Source organism: Chanodichthys erythropterus, chromosome 3 (genome assembly GCF_024489055.1).
Source record: "Chanodichthys erythropterus isolate Z2021 chromosome 3, ASM2448905v1, whole genome shotgun sequence".
Lineage (NCBI taxonomy): Eukaryota > Metazoa > Chordata > Actinopteri > Cypriniformes > Xenocyprididae > Chanodichthys > Chanodichthys erythropterus.
Window position 1 is genome coordinate 50,738,408 of NC_090223.1, and position 17,750 is coordinate 50,756,157.

At 37.5% G+C, this 17,750-nt stretch overlaps 2 protein-coding genes across 2 annotated transcripts in view; both read left to right on the forward strand.

The window, feature by feature from the left end:
- pitpnc1a (phosphatidylinositol transfer protein cytoplasmic 1a) overlaps positions 1-7,627 on the forward strand; it is a 115,327-nt gene extending 107,700 nt beyond the window's left edge. Inside the window, exons 7-9 of the mRNA XM_067382692.1 lie at positions 2,514-2,669; positions 3,398-3,461; positions 6,280-7,627. Coding sequence (XP_067238793.1) covers positions 2,514-2,669; positions 3,398-3,461; positions 6,280-6,593 — 534 coding nt within the window. The 3' untranslated portion in view covers positions 6,594-7,627. The remainder of the gene's footprint in view (positions 1-2,513; positions 2,670-3,397; positions 3,462-6,279) is intronic.
- Positions 7,628-9,549: 1,922 nt separating this feature from the next.
- Positions 9,550-17,704, forward strand: dxo (decapping exoribonuclease). The gene is made up of 6 exons (XM_067377046.1): positions 9,550-10,367; positions 11,882-12,108; positions 12,188-12,407; positions 14,638-14,773; positions 15,177-15,271; positions 15,418-17,704. The coding sequence occupies exons 1-6, from the start codon at positions 9,943-9,945 to the stop codon at positions 15,545-15,547; spliced, it is 1,233 nt and encodes a 410-aa protein (XP_067233147.1). The 5' UTR covers positions 9,550-9,942; the 3' UTR covers positions 15,548-17,704.
- The last annotated feature ends 46 nt before the right edge of the window (positions 17,705-17,750 follow it).

Consider the following 17,750-nt stretch of genomic DNA (forward strand, 5'->3'; position numbering starts at 1 on the left):
AAGAAATCATAAATAATTTATAAGCAATAAAAAATGTACACTGTACAAATTTCCCTCTGAAGTACAGTATGTGCTCATATTCACCTCCATTATTTTCCTCACTGCCCTCTATGATTTATTCATTCGAGCTCTGTTGATATGGTATTTAGTGCTGATGGGATTTTGTTTTGAAGAAACAGGGGAGTGCTTCTCCCACATAGAAGAAAACAAAGGAGTATGGGTTATTTTTAAGCCAATTCTGAATTATTAAAGAGGCCCTGTTGAGAGATCTACTGGATACACGCAAGACTCAGAATCACCTCTCCACTGTACCGCTGCAGTAATTCATTTTCACATACTGTCTCTCTCCTCCTGCAGAGGTAAGCATAGACAGATGAGAGGAGTGCAGTGTTATCTTTCTCTGGCAGGAGCTTACTGCTATCTGAGGATCCAGGCCAGCAGTGCTTCTGTTTGAAGAATAAAAAAAAAGCAGAGGTGGAATTAGATGTGGAAGGAAAAAAGAACAGCTGCAGTTCTTAGACTGACAAGTGATCACTCTAGTCCTTATTTAGACAAATAAAATCATGTGTGTCATGGAAAGCAACCTTAGCACTATGTCCTAATGTGACACAATCCAATAAAGCAAGTAATGTTCATCCTGCCAATGTTTATTTAATCAAAATAAAAAATGAATGCCATTAAGTAAATGATTTGAATGAAATATGATGAGAAAAAATAACATTGCAAAATATCATCAGGGCACTAACAATGGTTTAAAAAGAATCAAATAATCGAATCATAGTATGTTGGGGGTATGTAGTATATTAATTGCTTTAGCATCTGGTTAGGACATGGTGTTAAACTGATGTAATTGCAATGCATTGTAAGGTATAATTGTTATAGATATCTGAGTATTATACAGAGTATGACTAAAGGTGAATTTCAAGGGTATAAGAAATGCCACCCACCATGATTCTCCCAGCAGTCCTCTATACTGCTGAGCAACGCAACCTTTTTGTGGATCTCAGTCAAAGATCCCACTCTGGGGAAGTTCCAACTGTCATTTTTGTGCCCTTTAAGGACACTGCGGGATAGGGGACACTATTTGTTGGGTCATTCCAAACACAAGTGAGCAACCAAATCTGTTCCTTTCCCTCTGCTGTAAGCCCAAAGTATACTTCGGTTTTAACATGTAGGCTATGGTATGCGTATACTGTACACGTGCGCCAATTAGTTTGTCCACAAGGTGGCAACCCTAACCCGGTCCGTTGTTTCATAGCTGAAAAAGAAGCAGAAAATAACTAGAAACTGCTGGATACTGCAACAATAGATGCTCATGTTGAACAGTATTTTTGTAGGGGGGTTAAGAGATACCCACAACCTTAGTGTAAATGAGACATTTTTTTCGGTAATAACTTTTGGAGAGAAATATCACAGACACTAGATGAGAGAAACTTTTTTTAGTGCAATCAAATAAAGTATACTTAGCATTCACATTTAAACTGAAGTATACTTTGGGCATAAGTGTATTAGTCATGGTCATTTAAAGAAATTATTTCTGACATTTATGCTGGGACAAATGTTTTTAACTTTTTTTTTTTTTTTTTCACATTAGTCGCATGGCATTTAGAGTTTAGGTCATTGTGTCAAAAACAATTGTGCACCATGAGCAAAGATGGAAGAATTTCCATTAAAGAATTTCAACTGCCATTAACAAGAACAGATGCCTCCAGGTGTAACAGACCTCTTTGATTATGATTTCAGGATTTTTGGCATTCTGTTTGTGTGAGATGATTTTGTCTGTTAAAAGATAAGGTCTTGGCAGGGCTGGTTCTTTGCCAGGATGATCAGCAGCTTGGTTTTCAATAAGTTCAGTTATGAAGACAGAAATGCTTGCCAGAAATGCGATAATACCAGATGATAATCGGTTGTTAGAGGGTGAAAAGAGAATTAATTAATTGAGTATCATCTGCATATGAATGATGGGGAAAAGCTCTGAGAGTTGATCATTTTGCAAAGTGATTTGGTGAAAAAGGAGAGTAGAAATGGGCCAGGTACTGAACCCTGTGGAACACCGTTGAGTCGGTTGAGTTGAGTTGAAATTAACAGAGCAAAGTAATGTTCACTTTTAAATAGAATTCACTCTCTAATTGTGTGTACTAAGATGCAAAATTTCCAGCTAGAACTGGATGGCAGGTACAGGCATTAAACAATAATACTGAGTAGAAATAAAAAAAACTGAAATAAAACATTTACAAATACAGATTTCTTCTATCAGAGTTGAACCGGAGAGTGATTTTACATTCACAATTATAATGTGATATTCAATTGTCAGAGCCTTGATTTAGGGTTTTGCATTATTGGCATGTGGGTTCCTGTAATATCCTGATCTGGGTTCCACTTTTCTTTCCATCATCATCTGTCTTATTTCTATTCTAAATCTCAAAAAAATTAAAATGTTACATTCTAGTAAATTAATTAAGTATATAAAAATTAACTCTGTGTGCCATTTTCAATTTGTATTTCCACTTCAGGACCCACGACACTTTAAATCCAAGAAGACAGCCCGGGGTTTACTGCAGGAGGGATGGAGAGACACGCAGGACCCCATCATGTGCTCCTATAAGCTTGTGACAGTGAAGTTCGAGGTGTGGGGACTTCAGACACGTGTGGAGCAGTTTGTGCACAAGGTAATTTCCAACACTCCACGTACATATCCCGGACGAGCCCCCTAAAATCCCAACCTTGCAAATACTCTCACTGCAGATCACACAGATCTATAAATAGATCTTCTTACCATGATATTGCATGGACAAGCTCCTGGATCATCATCTTTTTTTCTTTTTATTTATTTTTTTGTTCTGGAACAACATTCCTGTCAGCCAATCCGATTTTAGGGTTAGGATTAGTCAGATTTGTGCTGGAGCTGGGGCTTCAACAACATACCTGTTAACCTTTTATTTATTTCTGATGTTAGGGATAGGTTAAGCTTATTGTTAGAATTGAGGTTTGGGAAGATTAGGAGTAGGTTTTTTGGTAACACTTTAGTTTACGGTCCAATTCTCGCTATTAACTAGTTGCTTATTAAAATGCATATTACTAGGACATTGGCTGTTTATTAGTACTTATAAAGCACATATTAATGCCTTATTGGGTACTGAAAGGCGCCTAAGAAATAAAATGTATTATTATTATTATTATTATTATTATTATGCATGACCCTATATCCCTAACCCTACCTAATACCTAAACGGAACTACCTTACTAATTATTAATAAGCAGTAATTAGGAGTTTATTGAGGCAAAAATCATAGTGAATAGCTAGTTGATAGTGGGAATTGGACCAACAAGAGATCCAGGAACATATCCAGCTTTGCAAAATCACAATCACCATATATATTATCTTGTCTTTCTCTAGGTGGTGAGGGATGTGCTGTTGCTGGGTCATAGACAGGCATTCGCCTGGGTTGACGAGTGGATTGGTAAGTTTGGCACTGAGCAACCAGTCATCTAATCAGGCTGAAGGGAAGGCTGTGTACAGATTGCTGTTTATTCATCTCTTTACATTTATGGTGGTTTCTTTTGTGTTGACTCTGTCCCAGAGTCATGACTAACAAACCTCACGGATGCTGAAGGATGTCGTGATCCATAGCTCATAACCGTGTTTAGATTTGCATGAGTCACTCCAAGAACAAACAAACAGAAAAGACATGTTTAAGCTGACAAAATTCAACTCTTTAAAGTTGTTCTTCATGTTCTCATCAAGGACCTTGACCAAACTGATTAGATAACACTTCTTGAAAATTGTTCAGTCATGAACACTGAAAGTGTTCAGATTCAAGATTCATATCCTCAAAAAAGGAGACAGCAAGAGGGAGGGAAGCAGTGTTTCTCTTGTGTTTTCTTTCTTTCTTTTTCAAGCTTATTACATTCTCAGTGAGCTCCTAAGGTTGCAGTAAGTGTGAGGGAGGTCACTGCAGGTAGTTGGTTGGTTGAATTAGAGCAGGGTTGTCCAATCCTGCTCTTGGAGTGCCACCTTCCAGCAGAGTTCAGCTTTATCCCTAATTCAACACCTGAACCAGATCAATCAAGGACTTCAGGATCACTAGAACCTTCTAGGCAGATAGGTTGGAGCTAAACTCTGTAGGAAGCAGGCCCTCCAGGAGAAAGACCAGACACCCCTTAATTAAAGGTACTGATATGACATCATTACCAAAGATTTGTTGACTAATGGTCCAAAAGGAAGACGATTATAAATAATAGGCAAACAACAGCCTGTAGAAACACATAAAGGTGACATGAAATATGTTACTGTTGCTTCTTAATGGAAAAATTGTGAACATCAGATGAAATAGGAAATTATATTAGATTTGTTTGGTCCAGGGCTGTCACACAGCTTCTGGAGGGTCAAACTGTAGTACTGCAGAGTTTAGCTTCAACTAGGGCTGAAGGATAAGGTTTTTTACTGCAAGGTTATCATGGCCAAAATTATTCACGATTGTGGTATCAATAGAAATCTTGAATAATAATAATAATGCTATCAGCCAAATAGAAATTAAAAAGAAATTATATTATTATATAATTTATATTTTTAAATTATATTATTATTATTATTATATTTTTATGTATTATATACCCCCCGAAAAGTTAAAATTTGCATTCCAGGGGCTAAATATCATGTTATTTGGGGTCGCTTCAACCTGTGTACATGAAAAACAACCTGCAGCAACAGCGTTAAAGTAGCCCAAGTCCGCAGTTTTCCACTGCTATTCAGCTATAGTGATCGCTGGATGTATTTGTTCATATTAGGGATATTCTGAAACGTATTACTCACGAGTCTCACTTGTGGACTTTATGCACGAGGGTGGCCTCCGGTGTTGAGTATAAATTAATTATAAATTACATACGAATGTTTAGCGCTCCATAATGCTCAAATCACCCTATTTTGGGTAAAAATATATTTAAAAAATGCTCTCTAAAGATATTTGAAGTAAACATACGATAATCCATACATTTTCATCTGAATCAGCACATTTTAGGAATAAAAGCCATATGTAACCTTTTCTGTAACATGTCCTGTTTCAGGACTAGGAAAATAATGGCAACTTACTCTCTGTACAGTAGGGTTGTGACAGTGAGGAAATTTTACCACCAGTTAATCGACCTGTTATACCGGTATCAACGGGAGGGAGGGGGGATGCACGTTCCCCTCCTTTGCACCTTGCTTTTAAATTGCTAATTCAAAATAAAGCAATAATAATATGCGGATGGCCGCACGGGCCGCATTCATAAGGGTACGGAATGATCAATTAATTCGGATTTTACTTTCTCTGTCAAATTAGCGCCAATTCGGGGGTGGCAGTTGCTTGAATGGCGGGGTATTCTAAATGAAAAACTAGAACAGAACTAATTCCTTGCCAATTCTCTATTAGCACTGGGTTTAAATCCAAAATATTGCAAAAACCCAAAAATATTCCGCCATCGTCTTGTCAGTCAACTCCTCACTCTCGTGATAAATGAAATCTGACTCCTGCTGCTGATCTGTGCTGCGACTCTTGTTTGGCTCAAGCTGCATTAAGCAGATGTATTCAATTTTTAATTGTAGTCTCTGTGTTCTGCGGCTTAACACCGTCAACACTGACTATCGTAGCAAGCCTACTGTACAGTGGCCAAATCTGCAAGATAATGGAGGCGGAAGGGAACTGAAGGGGTTGGTGGCTTTTGCGTTCACTATTGATTGGCAAGTCCTGCAGACTGGGCTGATTAACGGGTCATTTTCGCAGAATCCAAAAAACTTCCACACTGGCAAGCTCTAACTTTCTTGAAGTGTGGCTAGAGTGCCTCATTGGTCATATCCGACGACATGCTTTTACGTGGAAGTAGCAGCAGCATGCTGTGTGTGCTTGTGTTTTATGACAGGTGGCAACCAGCGCTAAGGTGCAAAACCGCCACCTACTGTACGGTGGGATTTTAACCATATATTGGATAATTTACGTTCTATATTATCATACGAGTACTATTCATTTGAAATAATTCGGTTATCGCCAATACCAGTATATTGTGACACCCCTAATTAACACATTAACAATATTTCATTTTTTAAACATCATGATTATCGATCCCCTAGCTTCAACCCTAATTAAACACACCTGGTCCAGCTAACTAAGTTCTTCAGGGTTACTTGTTAGACGCACCTGGTTTAGTCCAATAATTACCATTTGATTGAAGAGACTTTGCCTCCATGTTTCAGATGTCCACTACAGCCCACTAATATAAATTTCTTTGCTTGGATGTTTAAAGATATGACGATGGAGGAAGTGAGAGAATATGAACGAGCCACTCAGGAAGCCACCAATAAGAAGCTGGGCACCTTTCCCCCAGCTATTTCCATCAGCGAGACGCCCCTGCCAGCCTGCGCTCGCAGCGGGCCATCCAGCGCTCCCTCTACACCCCTCTCCACTGAAGCTCCAGACTTCCTATCTGTGCCCAAGGACAGACCAAGGAAGAAGTCAGCTCCGGAGACCCTGACTCTTCCTGACCCAGCACGAAGAGACTCTGCCTTCCGCCTTCCCAGTCTCTTTTCCTGGGGTTCCAGCTCCCCGCAACCTCAGTAAACCACAGTTCTGGCCTTAGTTTATGAAACCACACCCCAGTAATGTGTTTGTTTGACACAATGTGAATCAGTCTCTCTTTAAATGCTGAGAGATACTTAGGGTTTCCCAAACACACAGACGCACAGAGTGGCTTTTTAACCAGTGCAACCTCATGTTTTACACTGGAAGTTAATTTACAATAGGCCAAAAAGTGCATTCTAACTTACAAAAACATTACAGATCACTGTTAAAAATATCTCAGGAGTTGTCCCATTGATAGACAGAGCTGAATCTTTTACTTTTTTTCCAGTTTCCTTCCTGCTGAGCCATTTTTCCTACATATGTTGAATATGGAGAGGATTTGTAGCCACTGTTGTTTTGCTGTAGTGGTGTATTTAATGGTATATTCTGCTCATTTAATATTTCAGTTGTGATATTATGTTAACGTGACTTTTTATCCTCAGGCTTCAGAATTTCTCACTAAAATAAATGTGTTTGACATGTATTGTAAATATCTCATTTATAAGAATGTAGGGGTCAATTTGATAGTGATTTCACTATGCTCTTGTCTTTAACTTTGATCTGTCTCATTCCCATGGACTCCAAGTGGTACCAACTTTACTGACCTGGCCCTTTTGCTTGGTCTGTTGTTAGACATTACAAACTGGAACACGTCTGTACATACTGTAGTTTATCTTCAATAATATATTTGTTAGGTTGAGGAGCATCTGCCATGTAACTGAGTATCCTGTTCTACTTTATATGTTCTTGGTTTGGATTTCTGTGATGCATTATCCATGAATATGAATGCAAATGAAGTCCTCAAAGAATGCTTGATAATTAGATTGTTGTATAATCTTTGAGCTCTAAGGAATGTTTGCTGCTGCTGGCCAATGTATACTTTGTAAATTGAAAAGCTCTTGTACTCTTGCTGGTTCCCGCATATCTGTTCTTTTAAACTTAAACACTCTTTTCTAAAGGATTCAGAAATGCACATGCCAAATCTTGGGAAATCTTGCTTTTGATGTCAACTGCCATTGTGAAATTAAAGCATTTGCTACAGTATCTGTTGGGGATTCTACTTCATTCCAGTTTTGCCAAACCTGTCATGTCTTTTCTGTGTGGATTTCACAAAGCTACAACCCTTTGAAATGTATGTTTACCAGAAATGCAGTGGCTTTTACATAAGACTTTAGATGGAGCACTCGTATTACTTATAAATGGGAGAAGCTGCAACGCGTAATATGGCAGAATAAGTCCCGCCTTCTAAATAAAAGAACCAATCGCTGATTGATGAAGTTATCATGTCACTGCAGCCGCTGTTGGAAGCTCCGGTTGCCATTTCGTTCTGAGCCGCGCACTTATGACTGCACATGCGCATTAGCTGGTCTAGCCTGAAAAATAATGCTATTTGAGCATAAGAGTTGTCGTCAGATTTCGTTGGTGATTTCAAATATGAAATTTAATCGTAAGTTTGGTGAACAGCTTTGGAGAATTTCAAGTTTCCCCATTCAAAGAGATAGGAGCAACACTTGCATGACTGAAATAGCGTTTCAAAGATGGCCGCCTGAGTGAAATGACTTGCCTTTTAAGGTGACCAGATTTCTCATGGTGGAATAAAGGGACTTTGGCTGTGTTTGAAATTGCATACTCTCTTGAGTAGGTAATTATTTTGAATAAGTAATTACTTTGCAACTTTTAAAAAAGTATGTTCTATATAGTATGAGTGTGTGTAGTATGAATGTAATTTGGATGTACTACATTTGCCATGTTGTGATTATCATGTGACCTTCCAGCATCAGTTGTGTCATTTCACCACTATTTACAAATCCTCTCCTGTGGCTTCATGGGATAGTAAAGTATCCATTGTATGCACCAAGTGTGCCACACAAATCCTAAAAAAACTGAGATTGATGCTTTAACTTTAATTTCTTCATTTCCATAGCTGTTTATTTCACACCGACATGAGTTGTTCTGCAGTAAACTGTACTAACTGATTCTGCGGGAGTATGGGCGGGGCCTTATACCGCGCATCCACTTCTCACTCACTACTGTGCAGACTCATGTCCCGAATCAGCGCTAGATGTCAGCACCATATTGGGACACTGGTGGCTTCACTTCATTTCTACAAAGGAAGAGAGTGAAGGTGCATCGTCCATGATATGCACACTTCAGAATCTTGCCAGAAGCAGTAGGTCATCCTAAACTTTTTTTAAACACTTTCATGAGTACTGTGAATACGGACATACTTCTTTTGTCACTGTTTTTGCCTACCATATAGTACCAACTTTACTGACCTGGCCCTTTTGCTTGGTCTGTTGTTAGACATTACAAACTGGAACACGTCTGTACATACTCTAGTTTATCTTCAATAATATATTTGTTAGGTTGAGGAGCATCTGCCATGTAACTGAGTATGCATTTTCAGGTGCAGCCTTTTCCTCTCATTCTACAGGACATTTTGACTTTGAGTGACATGGCAGCCTGATGCCTGTTATTTTTTTTATTTCTGCACCAATTAAACTTGACAAATGGCAGTTATTTTAGTAAAAACATGACAACAACCATCTATTTAGGTGAGCAAATTTTATTGTGTATAGAAAAAGACAAAAATTCATAATAATAGCGGTACAGTAACTACACAAATGATGTCAGAGCATCATAGTCACTCTATTTCACTGCAAATATGTACTTAAATTGTCTTTGATCAATTACTTCCCATTGTCAGATAATGTTGCATTTTTTTATTATTATTTTTTTTTTTTTACAATTTTTAGTACTGTTTTAGTATTATTTATAATATGAATTTAGAAAATGGGGGGAAATTATATTTTATGTTGACTTTAAAATCCCTATTAAATAAATTAAATACATTATAAATGAATTAAGCATTTATAATGAACAATGCAATGTTGCATATAAGAATGAGAATGATCCATTTTGATTCATATGTATATAGGCTTTTATTTTGAAGTGTGCATTTAGGGGCTTTAATTTTGAAACTGAATTTTCATAGTTGTTTACACGCTTGATACGCTAACAGTATATGCTATCTGGGTGAGATAGCCTATACATTTAATCCTAATTAAGGTCCTCGTTCAGCTTTAGGAGCGTCACATTATTAATTTCTTGATGAAGACATGTTAGCTAATGAGAGTAACGTTAACGTTAGTAGGGTTGCTGCTATCACATAGCCTTGTCAGTTATGAACTCTGTATGGCTCTCAATGGGAGAATTGACAAATGAACTGCACTGAACTTCACTGTCTCTACAGTATTCATTCATTCATAAGGTAAATACGCATTTGCTAATAACACTGAGATCAGTATACGTTAGGGGTTAACTCGTCATACACCAATAAAAACAGGCCATGGCTCAAAGCTACGGCAGGGACCATCTCCATGACTCCGTTTCTAAACGATCTAGAGACCCCAGCAGTGATTATAACAGCGATAAACGACACCGAGCAGCACCGGATGAAGCCCAGCACAGACCTGCCGGGACTCTGAGCACTCGCAGACAGCTGTATGAGAGAAACTTCCCCCTGTACAAGCAGCCGGTGGAGGTGGGCTTCTTCTCGCTGGACTCTCGCAGGAACTTCTTCAATGATCAGAGGCAGCTGCGATATTATGTTGAGCCCAGAAAAAGTCCAGATTTCAATTTGAGGGATGGATACACCAGCCGCTTCGTAAAAAGAGATGATGGCGTGAAAGAGAAGCTTGATCACGTGCTGAAGTGGATTCTGGCCAACAGAGACAAGATTCAGACCAGAGACCAAACCTCGTCCTCCAGCTGGTAAGAGACACATTCTCTGCGCTCTTTAGTGTGTCTATAAATAATTCGTTTTTACGAGTAACGTGCAATTAAATACAGGCCCACAATGAGCTCCGAGGTATGTGCCTTTTACAAATATCACGAATTATTAAGAGTTAGTTCACTTAAAAATGAAATTTAAATAATTTACAAACCCGTTCATCTTCAAAACACAAATGAAGATATTTTTAATTAAATCTGAGGGATTTCTGTCCCTACGTAACTTCCTTTTTGAAAAATGTATAAAGAGATCGTAAAACTAATCCATATGAATCGAGCGTCTTAACATAAACAGAAGGTGGACCGAACCTGCTTGACGTGCGAGAATGAATCTCATTGGTTCTCGGACACGTCAATCAAACATGCTTGAGCTTCCGTTTACCACAACTGATGCGTGATGAATGTTTATATGTAAATAAAAGCCTAAATTAAATTTGTTCATCATATAAAGTGATTGTGTGTCTCTTTAGAAAATTTGGAGTAATTCGCTCGATTCATATGGATGTTTTATGAATTCTTTATGAACTTTTTGAAGCGTCAAAATGGTAGTTGTGTGGCTGTCAATGGAGGGACAGAAATTGCACAAATTTTATTAAAAATATATTCATTTATGTTCTAAAGATGAACAAAAGTCTTGCGGGTTTGGAACGACATAGGAGTGAGTAAATAATGACAGTATTTTCATTTTTGGGTGAACTAACACTTTAATTCATAAATATCAGTATGTTTTTGAGGGGAGCTTCACCACATGACATTTTTACAACCTAAACTAACACTGATAATTTTAATAACTTATTGACCTTGACTCATGAGGGTCTGCAGTGGTCCTCTCTCTGATATAATTTCCTGTTTTGTGTTTACTTTTTACTGTATTTTTAATATATTAATTAGATTTGAGCGTCACATCATTGACACCGATTGTGTGTACTACACAACAGGGTTATTATAGTTTACTTAAAGGGTTAATTCACCCTAAAAATGAAAAACATGTCATTTATTACTCACCCTCATGTCGTTCTACACCTGTAAGATCTTCGTTCATCTTCAGAACCACTGATTCAAAACAAATGTATTCTCGTCGCTTCAAAACATTAAGGTTGAACAACTGTAGTCACATGAACTGTTTTAAATATGTCTTTAGTAGCTTTCTGGGCATTGAAAGTGTTAATTATCTTGCTGGTAATAGAGGCCTCAATGAGCCATCGAATTTCATCAAAAATATCTTCATTTGTGTTCTGAAGATGAACGAAGGTCTTACGGGTGTGAAACGAAATTATTATTAGTAATTAATGACAGAATTTTCATTTTTGGGTGAACTAACCTTTTAAAAACATAAAAACATTAAAATAATATCTTTGTAACTTGAAACATTAAACATTTAAAATGAAATATTTAAAAAAATAATAATAAATAACTAGAGTATCTCAATGATATTAAGCGAACACTGCTGCACAGATGTCTTGTTTCTGTGTTTGAGTTATTGTACGTGTTTGCAGTGCTCTAGGTGTGGACTTTGTGACATGGAGAGGACACCTAACCAAAGTGCTGACCACCCCATACGAGACTCAGGAGGGGTGGATGCTGGCCGCGTCCAAGTTCAGAGGCACCATCTACATCAGTGAGGTGGAAACGGAGGCTGCCAGAGCGAATCGAATGACCCGGTCAGAGCGGCAGGAGGAGATGATGTACTGGGGCTACAAGTTTGAGCAGTACACCTGCGCAGGTTTGGGACCGTCGAGTATTATCAGACTGCTGATAGTGAAGGATCTCGCTGCTGATCGACCACTGTGCTGTCTTTTAAGATGATGTGGATGGCACTCCAGACCCGGGGGGCGTCGTGAACACCAATGAGGCGTTCTGCACGGTGGTTCAGACCCGTCTGGCCGACCATAAGCTGCTGTTCTCTGGGGAGGTGGACTGCCGCGTCAAAGACCCTGATGCTCCTCCGGCTCCGGGATGTTATGTGGAGCTCAAGACATCCGCAGAGATCTGCACCCCGAAACAACGAAGTAACTTCCACAGGTGTGATTTAGGACCTCTTCTGACCTGTAGATCATTTGCTTTGTTACATTTATTAATTTGGCAGACGCTTTTATCCAAAGCGACTTACAAATGAGGAATACAACAAGCAAGTTGTCATGACGAGGCAAATAGACACAAGGGCCTGGTTTCACAGACACGGCTTAGGCTAAACCAGGATTAGACCGTAGTTCAATTAGGATATTTAAGTAGTTTTTATAAACATATCCTAGAAAAAGACATTGCTGGTGTGTATCTTAATACAAAACAGTGGCAGTGACATATTTTAAGATATGTCAGTACAAGTTGCTTTCAGTTAAAACAGCTAAACATGCATTTTAGTCTAGGACTAGCTTAAGCCTTGTCTGTGAAACCGGGGGAAGAAATGCTTACAATACAAGTTTAGGCAGTGCTCAGAGTATCATAAACTACAATAGAGAAGGATTAGAGGAAGTGAAAGGATAGGAATAAGAAGTTATTCTGAAACAAGGATTACATTTTTCTTTTTTACAATGTTGCAATTTTTTCATGTTTCAGTTTAACAAGGAAACATTTCTAAATGGGCAGATAAATTATAGTTTAAAGGGTTAGGTCACCCAAAAATGAAAATTTTGTCATTTATCACTCACCCTCATGTCGTTCCACACCCGTAAGACCTTCGTTCATCTTCAGAACACAAATGAAGATATTTTTGATGAAATCTGAGCAGTTTCTGTCCCTCCATTGACATTCTACGCAACTACCACTTTCAAGCCCCAGAAAGATAGTAAAGACATCATTAAAGTAATCCATGTGACTCCTGTGGTTTAACCTCAATTTTATGAAGCGACACAAGTTTGTTTGCACATAATTGACCACTTTATTTACAAAAAAATTATTCACCGACTATAGTGGCTTCTTTTGCCTCTGTGAAAAATCATTCTTGGTGTTCTGATGCAAGAAGATAGACTTTATTACAAAGCCGAGCTGATCTCCAGTTTGTTGTCTCCGACAGCCTTTAATACAGTTTTTCATATAATCCAATCAAGGTGGAGTCGATGCATTTCATATATACTGCTATTGTGTATCTTAAACTAGACCAAGCAAAACAAGAGATCTCAGTTCATCACATGCTTCCTCATATGATGGTTGCACAAAGAGTCTTCAGTTGACCATATATGAGCATAAGATCATTGCATAGAAGACTATTATATGACTGAGCGCGAGATCATCACATGCTTCTCTCTATGGCTACTCATAATATGTGAGCACACACACACACACACACACACACAGTTTGTTGGATCTAATGGCAGAGCAAGAAGTCAGATATAATAGTACAGTAAAAATGGCTATATTACACTCTGATTACTAAAAATCTTCCACACAACATTCACTAGAGCAGCACAAAGTGTTGACGCGAGAGCAAACGTCGCTGCATGAACGCACGTCTGAAATGTATATTTCGTAAATAAACTGGGAAATCACGTATTTTTGCGCAAATAAAGCAATCGTGTCACTTTTCAGAAAATTGTGGTTAAACCACTGGACTACTTTAATGATGTCTTTACTACCTTTCTGGGGCTTGAAAGTGGTAGTTGCGTAGACTGTCAATGGAGGGACAGAAATCTCTCAGATTTCATTTAAAAGATATTCATATGTGTTCTGAAGATGAACAAAGGTCTTATGGGTTTGAAACAACATGAGGGTGATTAATTAATGACAGAATTTTTGGGTGAACTAAACTTTTAATACAAATCATGTGCGAGTGTGCACCAAATGCTTTCTTTAAATGATCCAGGTGTGTAATCTGCCTTAAAACTAAAGGCCCTTTCATGCCAAGGATGATACTATAACCATAACCATAAAGATATACTGTAGACCTAATGGGGCAGAGAAACAAGTGCACTGGTTATCTGTTGTTTACTGTCACTTTGCAAAATAGTCTGTTTGTAACCACCAACAAGTAAGTTTTATGTAACAGCTAAGACTTTGGACAAGACTCATTGACACCATGCAGATTTTCATCTGAACAAATGCATTACCAGCCGTTTGTTCAAATTAAAATGTTTATCAAACTAAATTTTCATATTGGTGTGAACAGAACATAAAAGGCATAGTTTACACACATTTCTTCGCTGTGGTCAAATGCTATTTTTTTTCTCAAAGGTTGAAATAATTATAAGACATTAATGAAAAGTTGGTGTGAAAACAGCAGCCAGCCTCTAAAAAAACATCTATGTACATTTTCTAGGTACAAGCTGCTAAAATGGTGGGCGCAGTCGTTTCTTCCTGGAGTGCCACAGATAGTCGCTGGGTTTCGAGACCATGATGGGATAGTGGTGTCTATTGAGACCTTCCAAACCTCCAAAATATCACACCTGATCAAGGTTTGCTTTAAATAACCACATATTAAAGCTTCAATCCCACTTGGTTTGGTCTGAATTTAGAGCTTCAAACCCTACAGAGATGCCTTGATGTCTAGTACCTACATAGCCTTCTAAAGGGCAACATCGTGAAGCCACAAAAATTGAAATTTAGGAGTTTGTAGTGACAGAGTCCCAATAGGAGTGCAGACAAGTATGAAATGAAAAGCACAGGAAAACTCCACTCATGATTGAGCAGACAGCTCTAATTTACACTACCATTCAAAAGTTTGGGGAACCAATTTGTTCAGGGGAATAGAATACATCATAGCAAAAAGTTTGACTTTCATGACCTTAAAAGGAAGCACATTTTGATGTTATTACAGAACAATGAAGTGAGATGTTCTCATTTCTCTTTGTTCTGTAGAACGAGATCAACTGCTGGAAGCCAACAGTCTGTATGAATTTCTGCAACGATTTCTTGTCTTTCGTTAAATCAGTCGTCAAAGAGGACAACCCAAGGTATCCCTTGAAATCAAGCCCCATCATACGGTTTTGTTTTGTTTTTCCAGATTGAACATTGTTTCACTTAGAAATATGTCAGAATACACAAGTAAAATGGGTCTGACTTTAACGACTTGACTGTGATGTAATGTGATGTTTTTCAGACTGGTGTACCTGTTCGAATGGGATCCACACAGAGATGTGACCTACTCCGTCCACAGAGACTCTCCATTTACATTCTTACCAGAGTGGTACGTGAAGGACACGAGGAGCCAGCATTCATCTCACCATTGACATGCTGTCATTTTTATCTGTCATTAACATACTGTATCGGTGCTGTGCACAATTTGGTTTTCTGGATTCAGTTTGGGACATTAGAAAGAACAGTTTAAACAAACATTGACTTTACGTCCATGCGCACTTTGTTAATTTTTTTATATTGGGATTTTATTTTAGCTTTTGTTATGTACATTTTGTAGTCGTCATCAACATATGTAAAGTCAGATTTGTTTTTTTATAATTTTAACAGTTCAATAAAATGACAATGGGCAGGAAACACAAACAGAATTTCTTGTAAAACGGTTATGTAAATTCATTAAATTTTATGTGACTATTTAAGAATGATTTTTCAAACAATTTACTAGGGCTGTCAAACGATTAATCGCATACAAAATAAAAGTTTGAGTTTGCCTAATATATATGTGTGAGTACTGTGTATAATTATGTATATATTCAAGAGAAATGTTAAGTACAAAATATTTTTATTTATATATAAATTCTATAAAAAACAAAAATATATACTTGTAAATATTTCTCAAATATATACATGAATGTGTTTGTATTTATATTTACATAATAATTAGACACAGTACTCACATATATATTAGGGAAACTCAAACTTTTATTTTGTATGCGATTAATCGTTTGACACCCCTACAATTTGCATGTCATGAATGCGACACTATGACTCCAACTATGAAATGTCCAACTATATTCTTTTGTACAGAGATTTTGCACGACATGCAGAAGATATTGTGGCTGCAAATTAAGAATTTGTTGCCAAGACATAATTTGTGGCCATGGTTTTTTATTTCGTTCTCTCAGTTTAGTTAATTTGTTAGTATGGCCACCATTTAAGTAATGGGGACTTTGTGTCCATGATATCTTGTCATGTGCGTGGCTCCATACTTTTGTGTTGATATTTATGTTGCAGAAATCACTATGGACATGTCTTCATCAAACGCTTTTATTAGCATTCGCTTAAAGTTTGCAATTCATTTAAACATGCCAAAAAGTACAGTTAAATAACAGAGGTTATACAAATAATTTTACAAAAACATATGTGCTATAAATTTTGAAATAAAGAAACTTAAGTACAAAGTCTTATTTGCAAGTTCATTATGTAAACTCTTTTAGTTTTTAATAATCTGTATATGGTCCACACGACAAACCAGTTTCATTGACACACAGCAGGTAAGTCCTCTGTAAACTGGAAGTTTTTCTCTCAAAAATGCATATTTAAGGCAAGTATGGTGTGAATAAATTCACCTTGACCTCAAGCTCAGGATTACACTGAGCGGTGTGTTTTTAAATGCCTTTCATGAACGCTACAGTTATAGCTGCACAATTCTCCCGCAATTCAAATGGCAACTAAACAAAATAACAATTTACTAGAGGCTCTGACGTTAATTGCTGCAGTCTATTTAAATATACTTCATTAGAATTTTTTACTTTTTAAATTTGAGTGAATGATTCAATGACTCACTCGTCAAGACTTTGTTTCATTACTTCATTACGTTTCAATGCCAAATACATTTAACAGTCACTTGTCGCCACCTACTGGTGTAATGATGTAATTCATACAATTGTTATTTAAAACATCAAGTTACTTTCAAAAGCTGATTTACTTTATTTTGATCACTTCCGTAGACATCAGCGTTTATATCCGAACTATAAACTTTTACTTAAGTAGTAATTTGAATTATTTTAAAAGCAGATCTGAACATTCACTCTAATCGTACTCGTCAAAGGTTTAACAGACATAATTTTCATTTAGGAATAAGATCGTGACTTTTTTAACGATTAATCGTGCAACTCTATTTTAAAGGAACACTCCACTTTTTTTGAAAATAGGCTCATTTTCCAACTCCCCTAGAGTTAAACAGTTGAGTTTTACCGTTTTCGAATCCATTCAGCCGATCTCCGGTTCTGGCGGTACCACTTTTAGCATAGTTCAGTGAATCTGATTAGACCGTTAGCATCGCGCTTAAAAATGACCAAAGAGTTTAGATATTTTTCCTATTTAAAACTTGACTCTTCTGTAGTTAAATCGTGTACTAAGACCGACGGAAAATAAAAAGTTGTGATTTTCTAGGCTGATATGGCTAGGAACTATACTCTCATTCAGGCGTAATAATCAAGGAACTTTGCTGCCATATCATGGGTGCAGCAGTGCAATGATATTACGCAGCGCCTGTGACCCTCTGCTTGCACAGGG